Source organism: Aptenodytes forsteri, unplaced genomic scaffold (genome assembly GCF_000699145.1).
Source record: "Aptenodytes forsteri isolate BGI_AS27 unplaced genomic scaffold, ASM69914v1 Scaffold297, whole genome shotgun sequence".
In the NCBI taxonomy this organism is placed as follows: Eukaryota; Metazoa; Chordata; class Aves; order Sphenisciformes; family Spheniscidae; genus Aptenodytes; species Aptenodytes forsteri.
Window position 1 is genome coordinate 794660 of NW_008796167.1, and position 13825 is coordinate 808484.

Consider the following 13825-nt stretch of genomic DNA (forward strand, 5'->3'; position numbering starts at 1 on the left):
TGTATCTTGCTGTTTGAGGCATCAGTATGGTGAAGATAAAATGTGTTGCTGTTTGCTCCTACTGCCACAACAATCGGCAAATTGGTTCTAGCAGAATGTGTGTTCTCATGTGGTTACATTTTATGCTCTCAAATTTTATGATGTGTAGTATTGTGTTCTCCTCCCTTCATCATGGTTTGAGCCATCCAGAGTTACATGCCAGGAAGATTACACACACACACACACCACCCACCCATTTGAAACAACAAATCTTAATGCTCTGGCTTCTCAGGTGCAACCAGCTTCTGTGTAGTTTCATAAAATAGATAAGGCTCACTTAACTATTAGTCTACATAGAATGTAAAGCTCATTTTTCCTTCTAAAAATTTGTATTCAGCAACAAAATTTTCACTGTTTCTATTAAGTGGCATGAAAGGTATTAGTAAATTAAAATAGTTTTTTTAAAAAAGAGGTATATGTGGCCAGGTAAAATAAAATACTGCTTTCTTGGAGCAGTACAACTCATTGACACACAAAAAAAAATCTCTATGTTGGAAGTGCCAAGTATCTTGTGAAGCCTTTGAAGACATAAAAATAGAGGACTTTTTGCAAGTTGAATAACTAAAAAGCTGTCTGTAGTCAAAAATACTTTGGAAATTAATAGGAGTAATTTCTTACAAATTTCATTAAATGTCAGTTCTGGCTTGGTTTTAAACCTTAGCTTGCCTCAGTTTTGCAGAAGGTTTTTATAGATTATAGCGCTACCCACTCTACAAACTGTATGTCCTAGAAAAAGCAGGTCCAAACAGTAAATCACATTTTAAGTTTGTTGACAAATTAATTTGTGAAAGAACAGTTTACACCAGAAGGATCAAAGTCAGAGCCTTTATTAAATGTTCCTTCTTTAAACAGACTGCATTTAATCCCCCTTTCGCATTTGTGATTTCTAAGGCTATTTTAAATACTTTGTTTTACAGGGATTTTCAGTCTTCAGAACCGTCACAAGCAGCAAGTTAGCAGTACACAAAAACAATACGCTTTAACTTTCACCGAGTTCTATTCCTGCTTCACAGGGTCCGTGGAAAAGACCAACAATACTTCCAGTACTGGAGTTTTTGCACAGACCCTGGAAAGGAAATAGGTGTCACCAGAGTTTAAGCCTGATGTGCTCTAGCCACATCTCACAATTGGCCACAATGTACCAGTATTGATTAGTATATCTGTTTCTTGCGCATTATCTGTTTCAAAAAGGGGACCAAATTTTCAATTTTCAGCTAATGTGGGTCTAATTAAGGCTATTCTGGTATATTTGATACTAAAATACTCTCTGGGAGTCCTTTTCATGAAATCCCATCAGAATTAACATTTTCAAAAATGAAAACATTTAAAGTAGGTGTTTGAGTTGAAATGCTGATGCAGCGGCTGGTTCAGTGTTTTCTTGTCTTCTGGAGTTTTATTATCACGTCAGTATAGTGTCATCTATCTGTTCATCAGAGTCAGCCTGGCAAGCCAGCTTCTTCAGAGATCTCCTGCAGCTTTCATTGAGAAGCTCCAAGCTGGCAGCATCTAGAATCTTCGAAACTGACTGTGGAAGGAAGACAACACCAATTATACCAATTCCTTATGACATACCATTCAAAGTAAGAAGAAATGGAAGTGCCTTACAAGCTGTATTTATCTAAAATCTTTGAAACGTACCAAAATCCTTCATTTGCTTTTATGACTCCAGACATGGGAACTATCCAGAAGCAGCTAAGACTTAGAAAAGAGGTCTGGAAACAGATGTACAAAGTAGTCCATCCTAAAATACTCTCTCTAGCACCACTAATGCTGCAGTAGGATTATACAAGTGACAAAAGCAATAAACTAGCAGCCCTAGCTAAGGTAACTACAGCACGGTAAAGGCTTAAGGCATTTTGAAAGCAAGGCTAATATGTTAAACGTGGAAGGTATGTTAAATACTTTATTAATACTACGCTGTAAGGTTGTACAGTACCAGTATTGCTTATTTCTTCAAGGCTTAGCATGAGAATACTGATGAAGGCTTAAATGCAAATAGAAATGTCCCACTCCATCTATTTCATAAGAGACTGCCAGCACATTCTGAGGCTCCAGGCACAACACCTAGCCATACGCAGAGCAATGTGATACAGCCTTCCACCAATGATTACATTTTCTTCTGTCTCGTACCTCAAGCACTTCTTCACCCGCTCTCATCTTCAGAAGATTGACAATAGCTTGGTCGCTGTAGGCTCTTACGCTGGTGTTTTTGTCCTTTGTGTTGTCCAGAAGTGCTTTGAGAATTGGTTTAATTGTCTGAGGATCCAGTGAGGGAAGATGGTTTTTATTTGCCCACCAGATCATCTTTTCTGCAACTAACTTTATGTCACTGGATGAGTTCTGGAGACACTGAAAGAGACAAAGATGGACTTAAATTCAGATATACTAAGGACAGGCATTTAAAGCAGTAGTTTATCTTTTTTCTAAGTACTTATAAATAATATAAATTTATACTTATACTAATATAAGTTTAAAAAACTATAACAAGAAAAGCAAACAGTTTTCAACTCTCAGGTACACAAGAGACCAACTTGGTACCAACCAGTTTGACTAAACTATGTAACAGTAAGAAAAGATCAAACCTTGAAAACAAGACACCTTTTTAAAAGAAAACTTCTAAAAATGTGGTTGACAACAGGGTCACAAGTTTCTCTCAACTGTCTCAGGAAATGACAATGACCACTAAGTGCAGCAAAAGCTGATAGTGTCAGCACCTCTGTAAAATACACTCAATCAGCAGCAACAGCCAAGTCAATCTCTGGTTGGAATAAAAGGTGCATTTCAACAGTGGATTTCATTTTAAAATGAAAAAAAAAATAGAGCTTTGTATTTTTTATTTAATCTCAACACACTGAAAACATGAAAGCTAACATCTGAATGTGAACTGCATTATTAATACTGTGATAAAGGTATTGTGACAACTGTGATACGTATTTTATATTTTAATACAATACTATGATACAAATTAATACATGAATGTAGGATTTCAAACAAAAAGTCTGAAGAACGATGGCCTGCATCATGTCAACTTGCATGTTTTGTAGTTTTTCAAGTAAATTGAAAAGAAATGTAAAACCTTAAAATGGAACACATTTTAATTACAGTAAAGATGACAGACAAAACAAGAAGCTGCTCTCCTGCTCCAGCACCACCCCTCTCACTCTATCTTCCTCTATCTTTCCTTAAAAAAACTGATAACTTCCCCCCACTCTTCTCTGCCAGCTGTTTGTTACTGCAAAGGAAAAAATAATTCATAAGAATCAAAACTGAAGTTTACCACAGAAAGATCAAAAGTCAAATTTCCGTATTACAGCAGAGATAGCGCTATTGTATTCACAACTGCAAAGCAGTCCGATAAAGTTATTCTGTACTTTGCCACAAAGACACACGTAGATGTCCAAGCATCAGGGGATTTAGAGCTTCCCAAGATAAGGCAACCAAGCTTTTAGTTTTCATTCTGGGTTACCATACAGGAATTTGATAGAGAAAACCACCCATGAGTTAGCTCAAACAGAGATTCAGATCACAGGAGAACCACGCCAGGTAGTTCTCATAAAAAGTCTTACCTTTATAAAGAGGTTGGAAAGTTTTGGAGGCAGGTTCCCTCCTCCTTCCATGTGGTATTTCATAAGAAAGCCCATCCCTCTGATGCCACTAACTGCAATGGGAATCTTCAACATAAAGACAAAAATTGGTATTATTACAGCAGTGTTCAACAGCCTTTACAACTAGGCTCATGGTGTCATGGACTGGTGAGCTTCTGTGGAAGGCTAAACAGATCTTTCAAAAAACTATAGCATGCAAAACAGGAAAACATTGGGTTAATGTTATTGGGTAATATGATGAAAAAATCTTACGTTTGACTATGAGCCACATGGAACAAGGTGGCAGGCCCCACAGAGCCCCCAGGTTCCCTACACCAAATTATTCATTCAACCCTAGATTTAAAATCTTCCTCCTAAAATGAAATAGTTGCACTTCTTGTAAACCTGGCCCGTGAATAAGAACTTTAATAGGGAAACAGAAGCGTAATTTACTCCCAATGAAAGCTACTCTGCAGTTGAAGATTATTTAATCTTCATCTCCACGGAGATCAGAACTCAAAGAATCAGAACAGTTGTGTAATTTACGATAAAAGTGCATCTAGTCAAGGGAGAATCTTCAGATTGCACTTGGGGATTTTTGTTCTGTTTGGTGACACAGAGAACCTGCATACCTTTTAAAACTACTCCCAACAAGCGCTTGCAACAGAAGTCGCCCACTCTCATGTAGCACTTACCCTATCAGCAGTGGCATTGCTGAGGATCATCTCCTGAACGCTGCTGTTGTATTTGGGGGAACACAGCCTGCTAGGAGCAACATTTACAGCCACGGAGAGAGCCAGGCTTCGTCCGTGTCTCACCATCCAGTCAATGCCAGAGACATCTGCTGCAAATGAAAGAAGAGAACAATAGCAAGGCTCCCCCTATCCATTCCTCCTCATCCAAGAAAGCTTTTGTCCATTTGTCAATGCGCTTCCATAAAATGAAATAAGCAGCATCTAAAACAATGCCCTTGCTTCCTCCACTCCTCCCAAAAAGCCATACAAACAGTGCTAAAACACTCCACCTCTACCAGACAGGAACACCTGGGCAGATGCGGAAACCAGACACAAACAAGTGACTCCATATTGTTCAACCCAGTTATTTCTGATGGTCTCAGTCACATGTATCACAGGCCCGTATCACAGTGCTTGAAGGAGCTTGGTATCGGAATTACACAAGCTTTGACCCTCTAATAAAATTATAAAAGTAATCTGTAATTTGAAACCAGCTAACAGATTCCCTTTTTAATTCCATAGAGGAGAGTAATCCCATAGCACTCCCAACCACTATGAGTTCCTACAAAACTCATGCCTTTGTCTAACTTAGAGGCAAATTAGTTAATTCTCCAAAAGCATCTGAAGCCATCAGATGTGATGTGGTCTGCAATTAGCCTAAGCCAATCTAAGATCACGGTGTCATCAAAAAAGGTGGAATGGCCCCTCCCATCCACCCTGCCTGAACATCCTGTCACGTCCCATACTCTCTGTGTTAGCACTAGCAATTCCTCAGCCATGCTGGTACTTCCATCGACTCATCTGAAAACAAATCCAGAAAAAAAGGATTGGTAACCCCAAATTTGAAAACAAATCTAGAAAAAAAGGATTGGTAACCCCAAATTACAAGCACCACCCTGTGCTCAGCTATGTACCAGGGTGTTCAAATGAACAGCCACGAGCAAAGAAAATAACAGTAAAATCTAGGGTAGAGATTCAGGTTTAAGATAAAGAGGAGGAACCCAAATAATTAGTCACAAAGTTTTCCCGAACCAAGGGCCAAGAAGGTATCTTCCCCTGCTTTTCAGATTCAGTTCCAGTCACAGTAAACAGCTTCACTTACCCAGCAAGTGCTGGTGGAGAACAGTACTGAGCTCCTCTTCTGACAGAAATGCACACAGTTCTGCTAAGCAGCCAGCTGAGGCCATGCGGGTGGCATCCTAACGAGGAAAGGAAGGGAAGAGTAACACCCGTTGAGCTCAATATGCATCAGAGATAAGGAGCAAGACAAGCAAGTGACAGAAGATGATATGAAATAAAAAGAGAAGGAGGAAATAAATAGTAGTAGTAGTATTTCACTCCTACTACCTGTGGATTTCTGTCACAAGGTTTCTTGCACATAATGGAACTTAAAGCCAAATCCACAGTCAAAAAAGCCAGGAGAGACTGAAGAATTACAGACCTTATATAAATTCTTATTTGTTAAATGGAAAAGTCATAAAGATGAAAGTGAATGTTTTAAAAAGGCGTGTTAAGAGTTAAGTTCAGATTCACAGTCTAGAAAGTAAGCATTATTTCTAGACATCTCTAGATGAGCTTATCTCTGTGATAAACTCATATTACTTTTAATTTAAATCTTCAGGCTTTTGTTGTTTTGGATTGCTTATGTGACCATCCCATCACTACTCCTCTCCACCCTGAAACTTACTATCCAGTGGGAATTTTCAATTCTTCTATTTCTAGCATGCCAACAGTTGCATGTCTATGTTGCACAGATTAAAACATAAGGAAGAAATTGCTAGATGATTAATTTTAATCTCACAGATGAAACCGTTGCTATCTGCCATATAAACAAGACCCTATATTAAACCTGGAGAGCTTCTTGTTTGTTGGAGAAAAATCTGCCATTATCGGAAAGATTTCTCACCCTAAACAATCAACCCCACCCGAGAGCCTACAAACACACGTATGGGCATATAGTGAAGGTACTGCAGGTTTTCTCCAAGATAAAAAGCAAATCTGACTTCAGAGCTGCCTCAGACATGTTGGTGAGGAGCTTCAGGTCAAACCCACATATACAGTTGCTAAGGAAACATTAAACTCACAGATTTTCAGAGTTACCAGTGATTGGCTAGGGATCTGTAATTCTTGCACCTGACTCTCCACTAACACACTACAAGGCTCCAACAAGATTGATTTTACAGACCATATTCAGTTTAGTGAGTAATACCCAATCACATGCTTCTTTATGTAAGTTTTCCACTCTATCATTAGTAATTTCTCCTGGAAGTTATTTTAGAAAATATTTGTTAGAAAAATTTAAGAATAAAACTGTCTACAGCAGGGATCCTTTGCAGCTGGCTGAAGCAGTACCTCATCATGTCCCAGCATCCCTAGAAGCACCGTGCTGATATTCTTCCTAATTGCAGCATCAACTTTTGCACCAGCTCCTCGTGTTACGAACCGTAGAGCTTGCAGCATTGTGTCCCTAGAAGTGATCACAACATACAGTCAGGCATTGCCTCTCCCCTCACCCTAAAGAAAAAATTCAGCTCTGGATACCTGTAACAGTTTCTTCCACAGCAATTACAGTAATATGCCTCACAGTTTAGGAGACTGATACTCTCTCTGCACTGCTGAAAACTCCATGCTAGAGAATACTTCCACGTTTGTGTACTTGTGTCTGTCTTTTATAACATAAATATTTTCTGATTATTCAAACAATAAAAAAATTCTCAAATCAGGAAGTTAATGTCTTAGGGATCTGTGCACTTAGGATACAAGAACAGCTGCATGACTTCAGGTCAGACCAATAATTGCTACAGTCTTGTATCTGAGAGTGGGCTGCAGTGGGTTGCTGGCGGGGTGTGTGGGAGAGGGAACTGGGCAGATACCAAGCAGTGCTTCCCCTGATAGACTGTCACAGCTTAGCTTCTGACCCAGGAAGCTATCATCCACATTCTTTGTTTTAGAACCCTTGATTAACAGTCAACTGCTTTCACTAATGTAAATCTTACTCTCAGAATTAAGGGGAGAAAAAAAAAATTCTACACAAATAGCTGTAATAGTTTTGTTTGTTCATCCTAGCCCTTTTCTTTCATCCGTAATAAGCAGGAAGGGCTGAGATACCACCTACGGCTTACCTGATGGCAGAGTCATCACTGGAACGAATTCCATTCAGTAGCTCCGTAAAGAGAGGATCCACTTTTACATGGATGACAATGAGTTTCCCGAGAGCATCAGCAGCTTTAAGGCGAACAGCACGGTTTGAGTCTTGTAGAGCTTTGGTGAAGGTTGTTTGCAACTGGGGCAAAAACGGTTTCAGGGCAATCTCAACCTATACCAGAGATGGAAGAAGGGAAAGTGGTGCAGTCAAGTCTGAAACAGTGGCTGGAAATCAAAGCCCGAAAACAGCATGACCTCTTCTATAGCAGTTAGTTATCACAAATAGCTCTTACTCAGATCTAACACACTACTAAAATAGGAAAAACATGAAACAATACTTTACCACAAAACTTAACCTTTTCAAACCTAATCTTATTTTCCGCATACTGAAATACAAGGGTAACGTTGCTGAAAAATTTTACGCTATCATGAACAGCCTTCTGTATAGAGAGCACTAAATAAAAGCTCAGCTCAGTTCAAATATGATCATCTTTGCACTTAACAATTGACAAAAATGGTGGACACAAGAGAGGTTAATTACATGATAGTTTTTAAACACTTGAAAGTGGGATCAGCATTTACCAATATTTCTAAGAAGCCCAGTGATTCAAGCATTGGGGGCTTTTTTGGTAGGCCAGAAGCTGCTGGAAGAATACCATCCAGTTACAGTGCCATTCCTAAATATCAAATCTACACGAGCAGACATCCTAACTGTATTTACATGAACAGCAACAGGTATTTCTGAAGGTTACCATGGAAAATGTTCACAAACCACAGTCAATTACTGTGAATCTTACCTTAGCTAAAAGAAGGCTTAATGTTTCAAGCAGAGCCACCTTGACATTCCAGCTGAATCGATCTCCCAAGATCCGAATAAGTGGCCCAGTAATGCTCACCACAGATGGTTTAAGAGCTTCAGCAGAAGTCAGCTTAATAACCAGCCCTAAGGCCTTTGCTGCCTCCTCCTTCTGCTCTGGATTACCAGTTAAAACACCTTCCCGCAGCACCAGGAGTATGGAAGTCACTCCCTGTCATGAAAATCGGATAAGAAAGCTTAGAAGCTAAGATGCAAAAAATATGTATCTTATTTTTGCTCATTATACACCAGATGCACAAACTTGAAGAGTTTCTCTCAATTTCCTGTTGACCTTCAGCTGCCTGCTTCCACATTTACAGAGCTACTTTTATTTGGTTTGATTTCATGCATCTACGCCTTACTAAGCCAGTTGCTATGAGAAAAGTGGTGGCGGCTCAGGGAATTTTTAAACCAGAGAAATTTGGCACAGAAGTCCAGCTTTACTCCCCCACAAAAAGAAGCCAGCGACCATGACTTACATGCATAACAGAATTGTCAAAGACCTTGCTACAAGAGGAGTCTTCTGTAGGGTAACTCAAGAGCAGCAGTAACCTACGAAAAGTCTCTCCAAGATACAGGTTTGGAATGTCCCAGTAGTCACTGGTTTTAATAGCTGTAAAGTCATATCAATCAGTTCCCCCAAAAGGTGGGGTATTGTGGCTGTGATGAATCCACACTCATTCTGATCCTTTACCTTCTTAGGAATACAGAATCCCGGCACATGCTCGCCTTTGGCCTCATTCCCTACAATCCGGATATCCTTGTGCAGGTCCTCAATGAGAGCAAGCTGGTTCCCAGCATCTAATTTCTGCAGGAGGGAGGGGTAAGACAAAGATGAGGCAACATGGCAACCAGCTATTCTTTGTGAATTCTTCTCAGGTGCGTCAAGAGAAGACCCGTTTCCCGTTTCCCGCCTCCTCGCTCACAAAGCTGAAGTCAAAGCTCATCTTACAACTCTCAAATCTTTGCAGCATTTGCAAATGTAAATGTAGTTTACAATCAAAACAGAAGGTTCAATTTAGGCAGTATTTTACCAGCTATCCCCATTTTCTCCTTGCCAGGCATACCACTGCAACCTTTTTAAGCTGCCTCTCACCTTGGTGATGGAATTAAGTGCATCCCAGCTTTCATTCAGAACTACAGGGTTGGTATCATTAAATAGACGTATCAAGCCTGAAACCAAGCTCTTGAGATGACCAGTATAGTCTGCTTTTGTCTTGGAGCAGTAGATATTCAGAATGACAGCTGCTGCCTGCCTCATCCCCAGCTCAGGGCTGCGGGTAGCTTCTAGTAAATCTTCAGTTATAATTCTTTGTCCAGCGTCATCTTCCACAGACAGGATTACAGACTGGCAGTTTGCCATCTCCTAAAGAGTCCAGATTAACTTTATGTTAATACTCAAATAGAACAAAGCCAGATTTAGCCCCAGGTTTCCCCATGTTATCCACAGCATTATGTCTTAGAGAAATACTACAACATATCCCGCTTGCTATTCGTTTCTCATTAAATAGCTGGTCACATCACCATTAAAGGCTCAATTCAGTCCTGGAGCAGAGATAGGTATATAACCAGCTCTCAAAATTTAACAAGTGACCAAACTCTGCTGAACTGACTGCTGCACAGGTTGCTCTCCAGCCGTAGAAGGGCTAATTTACAAAAATTAGAGTAGCTTGGTCTCCCCATCTTACTCACCCCCTCAGAGACCGTAGGTCTTGTCACATAACATTTTTTTTTATTTAGGTAGTTGAATGCTGTGCATCGTAATACTAATTACAAGCACATCTGTGGGTACATTAGAGATCTCCAGGCAGACTTGGGGTTAGAAGCTGAGCTAATGGGCACCTACAGCACACAGACAACAGGACTCTGACACTCACATTCCTAATTCACTAACTTGTCTACATGTCTATTCGCAATCACAACTCCAGGATGTTCTCTGGAGTCCAAATACCAGATGTTTCGGGAAGCAGTACAGAAGGAATGCTGCATGCAAAATAGGAGATTTCCTCCCTTCAGCCCTTTAATCTCTCTGTCTTCTATACCAAGAATAAATACAAAGTTAACTAGACACTCTGGCAGTTCTCCAAGAATAAGTAAACTGAGAATTGTATCTTGTTGCAGGCCAAAGAGACTTTTATATAGATACAAATAGATTTGGAAAGCATACGTTTTTCAACTCACAATATGCCACCAGACAAAAAGACTCATCCTGAAGAAGCTAATGGACTGAATTAAAACATGCAATCTGTGAACATAGAGAACACAGATTCTGTGCTGGGAAGTAAACCCGAAGCTCTACCTTCAAGGCAACCTGTCATAACAAAGAGCTGAGCCATGCTACTTGCCAATTGCTCTTCACTGGTCCCCAGCTTCTCTTTCAGCGCAGACATCATAGCAGGCAGGATGACGCTCAAGTGTCGTGTCAGAGCGTCCCCTGCCACTGATGAGAGGAAAGCTAGCACACGGGTGTTCACAGGGGGAGTAGTCAGCTAAAAAAACCCAACAAACAAAAAAATGAGACAAGCATAAAGTTTTACAGCGCGCCCTGCCACTGATGAGAGGAAAGCTAGCACACGGGTGTTCACAGGGGGAGTAGTCAGCTAAAAAAACCCAACAAACAAAAAAATGAGACAAGCATAAAGTTTTTTCAGAAGGAATCTCATCTACAACATGAAAAATTTCTAAGTATAAATGCATCACAACCCAAATGACAATGTGTTGAGCATAAAATCAGAAGAAAATTTCAAACTAGGCTCTTCCTTTTGGCATATCAGTCCAAAGAAAACTGGCAGCAAGCAGAGGAAAAAGCACAGTTCTGAAGTTTAAAATTTGTTTCCTATTGTACCTTTGGCACCAAATAAGGCAGCACCACACGGCTCTTGACAGCCATAACTTGTTTAAGACCATCCACAGCGAAGTCAGAGGTCTCTTCATTATCCTACAGGGAAAGAGAAAGTTACAAACCTGAGAGATGATTTGTGACACACCAAGCTAAACCCTATTTCAAATGACAATTTACCATGTGATCATAAAACCAACACACAAGTCCTTCTATCCAAAAATGCTCTCATATTACATAGCAAAAACCCAAACCAAGCTCTTCTGTCACATCAGAAAGATTTTCCGTATCAGGAATGGTGGCCAAACAACCTAAGCAAATGACGATGGCAAGTCCCTAGCAGAGCCAGATACAGCAATTCTTAGGCCTATGCTTTAGCCACAAGACCTTCCCTACCGATGGCTAGGATGACTCCGTGGAGGAGACAAAATAGAGCTGCCATTCCCTGGAAGGTCTGCCACTACAATCCTGCTTCTCCTTTAAGCTAATTATTCAAAACCTGTCCCACAACATCATTAATCAAGTTGTTGACTAATGTTGAGCAATGCTTACCAGCTGCTTCAGCAAAAATGGTAGGATATCTTCAAGAGCTTGATGCCCAATTGTTGAGTGCAACTGTTCAAATGTTTTGGCTGCAGCCTCTCGGACTTCTTCCAGAGGGTCACACAGCGCTTTTCTCACTGTAGGAACTAGGGACTCAGAGAAAAGCAGTACCTAAAGATGTAGAGATGAAATTACAGAATATCTAAAGCATAACAGACACATGCATCTCAGTAAAGTAGCTAAGAACGCAGAATTTGCACAACTGGAACTAAATTGCTGTTTGCTTGAAATATGTTGGAAGAAAACCAGGATTAATCAACACAAATATTTGCAGTGCTCTAAGGCTACCTAGTGGATGATTTCTATTATTATATCTCATAAAAGTCAGAACTGTGCAATGTTTTAAATTTACCAACAGATACAAATGCATACATTTGCCTGAACAGCAACTCATGTTAGTTATAAGCCCTGAATTCAGTCCATAAAACAAGTCCAGCACTAGCTGTATTGTTCTGTCTCAACTGCAATACCTGCATCGTAACATAAATATCTAGGGAACTGGGGATTTCACCTTCCACACATAACTTACCGCATCCCTGCTGGTAGATTTCATTATCTCACTCAACCCAATGCAGACTCCTTGCCTCTCGTCACTCTTGTCTGACCTCAGTCCGTCTTCCAGAATAGGAATGATTTCAGGAAGGATCTTCTCTCCTAACTTTCGGACAAGGTCTCCTAATGTCCGTGCTGCAACCTGTCCCCAAAAATTTATTCATTAACTATTTTCCCATTTTATAAAACTTAAGAAGGTGAACTGTGAGCAGATGTTAACTTTTGACCACAAGCTATTGTTCACAGTATAGACAGAGTAGTAGGAATGGAAACACTACTATTATAAGTAACCATAGAAAACTAGTTTTCCTGTCATCACAGTTGCCTTCAGCAAAGAGAGAACTCAGACATACTCATGCCCAGAAGAGTTAAATTAATGACAGCTTTGGAGTGACTTACAGAAAAGAATTATCCTGTGTTCTTCAGGAATTAGTTTATATGGTCACCTGCAGTAACAGGAAGGCATTATTCAATTTCTCACCGTTCGCTTATCTGCACAAGTACTGGCCAAGAATTTCAGCAGAAGCCCAAAGAGGGTTGGCAAAATTTCACGCAGCGTGCGAGGAGTGTTTGAGACTACAATCTTCCAGACATGTAAGGAGGCTTGACGCACTACCAGCTGGGTGTCAGAGCGGCCCATGTACAGCCCTGCCAGCACCCTGTTCCTCCTCTCCACACCAAGAGCATTAATAATAGCCTGAAAAGAAACAGAAACAAAATTGTATTATCCAGTCCCGAAACTTATAAAAAGGAGAAAATACGTGATTATTCAATACGTGTTTCTAGCAGGCTTTCCATGCTGATTTAAACAAAACAAAAAAAAAAACAAAAAAAAAAAAAAAAGGCACAACAGACAAGAACAGCTTTACCTTGTTTGACTGGGCTGTTCCAAAGTTGTCATCCTCTGAGGCAGTTTCTGTGGTCATTTTTCCAGTGACTCCCGAGATATGGAATAGAAGATCTCCAAGGAGCTGAACTGAGCTAAACCTGGCAACAGAAGCAAGTCAAGTGTTACAAACAGGGTATGCAGGTGGTACCTGTCCAAATATGACAGTATGTCAAATACAGATGTGAGCAAATTGCAAGGCAAAGAGCTAGGTCAGCACTGAAACGCTGCGTGGGCTGATATGTAAGATCAGTCTGCCTACATGACTGAGAAAAAGCATGCTAAAGAGAAAGGGAAGGAATTAATTCCAAACTGGAAGGGGCTGAGAGACTTCCCGTATCAAAGCAATGAATCAGGGAATAGCCTGGGCTCTAGAAAGGAACAAGACATTGCCAGTATCTGTTTCAACCCAAAAGACATTTACCTGGGATAAGTGCACTCATCGGCACTCGGCTGACACAAGCCTTTTAGTACAACTAATTTTTGAGCAATTGCTATTAGCTGTGAGCACTCCACTGCACATTTCCATACACAGGAGAACAAGAACTTACTCAGCATTTTGAAAAATGAAAACCAATATTTGAGGGC

General features: G+C 40.3%; 1 protein-coding gene across 1 annotated transcript in view; it reads right to left on the reverse strand.

Moving 5' to 3' along the window:
• Positions 1 to 835: 835 nt before the first annotated feature.
• The window catches only part of GCN1 (GCN1, eIF2 alpha kinase activator homolog), a 42369-nt gene continuing 29379 nt past the window's right edge, over positions 836 to 13825 (reverse strand). The window contains exons 43-58 of the mRNA XM_009287544.1: positions 13221 to 13338; positions 12833 to 13048; positions 12329 to 12493; positions 11749 to 11910; positions 11203 to 11295; positions 10703 to 10846; positions 9454 to 9723; positions 9052 to 9165; positions 8299 to 8529; positions 7480 to 7673; positions 6710 to 6824; positions 5460 to 5556; positions 4319 to 4467; positions 3606 to 3710; positions 2170 to 2388; positions 836 to 1564 (exon numbers count right to left, since the gene is read on the reverse strand). Of these exons, the coding sequence (XP_009285819.1) occupies positions 1439 to 1564; positions 2170 to 2388; positions 3606 to 3710; positions 4319 to 4467; positions 5460 to 5556; positions 6710 to 6824; positions 7480 to 7673; positions 8299 to 8529; positions 9052 to 9165; positions 9454 to 9723; positions 10703 to 10846; positions 11203 to 11295; positions 11749 to 11910; positions 12329 to 12493; positions 12833 to 13048; positions 13221 to 13338 (2518 nt within the window). The 3' untranslated portion in view covers positions 836 to 1438. The remainder of the gene's footprint in view (positions 1565 to 2169; positions 2389 to 3605; positions 3711 to 4318; positions 4468 to 5459; positions 5557 to 6709; positions 6825 to 7479; positions 7674 to 8298; positions 8530 to 9051; positions 9166 to 9453; positions 9724 to 10702; positions 10847 to 11202; positions 11296 to 11748; positions 11911 to 12328; positions 12494 to 12832; positions 13049 to 13220; positions 13339 to 13825) is intronic.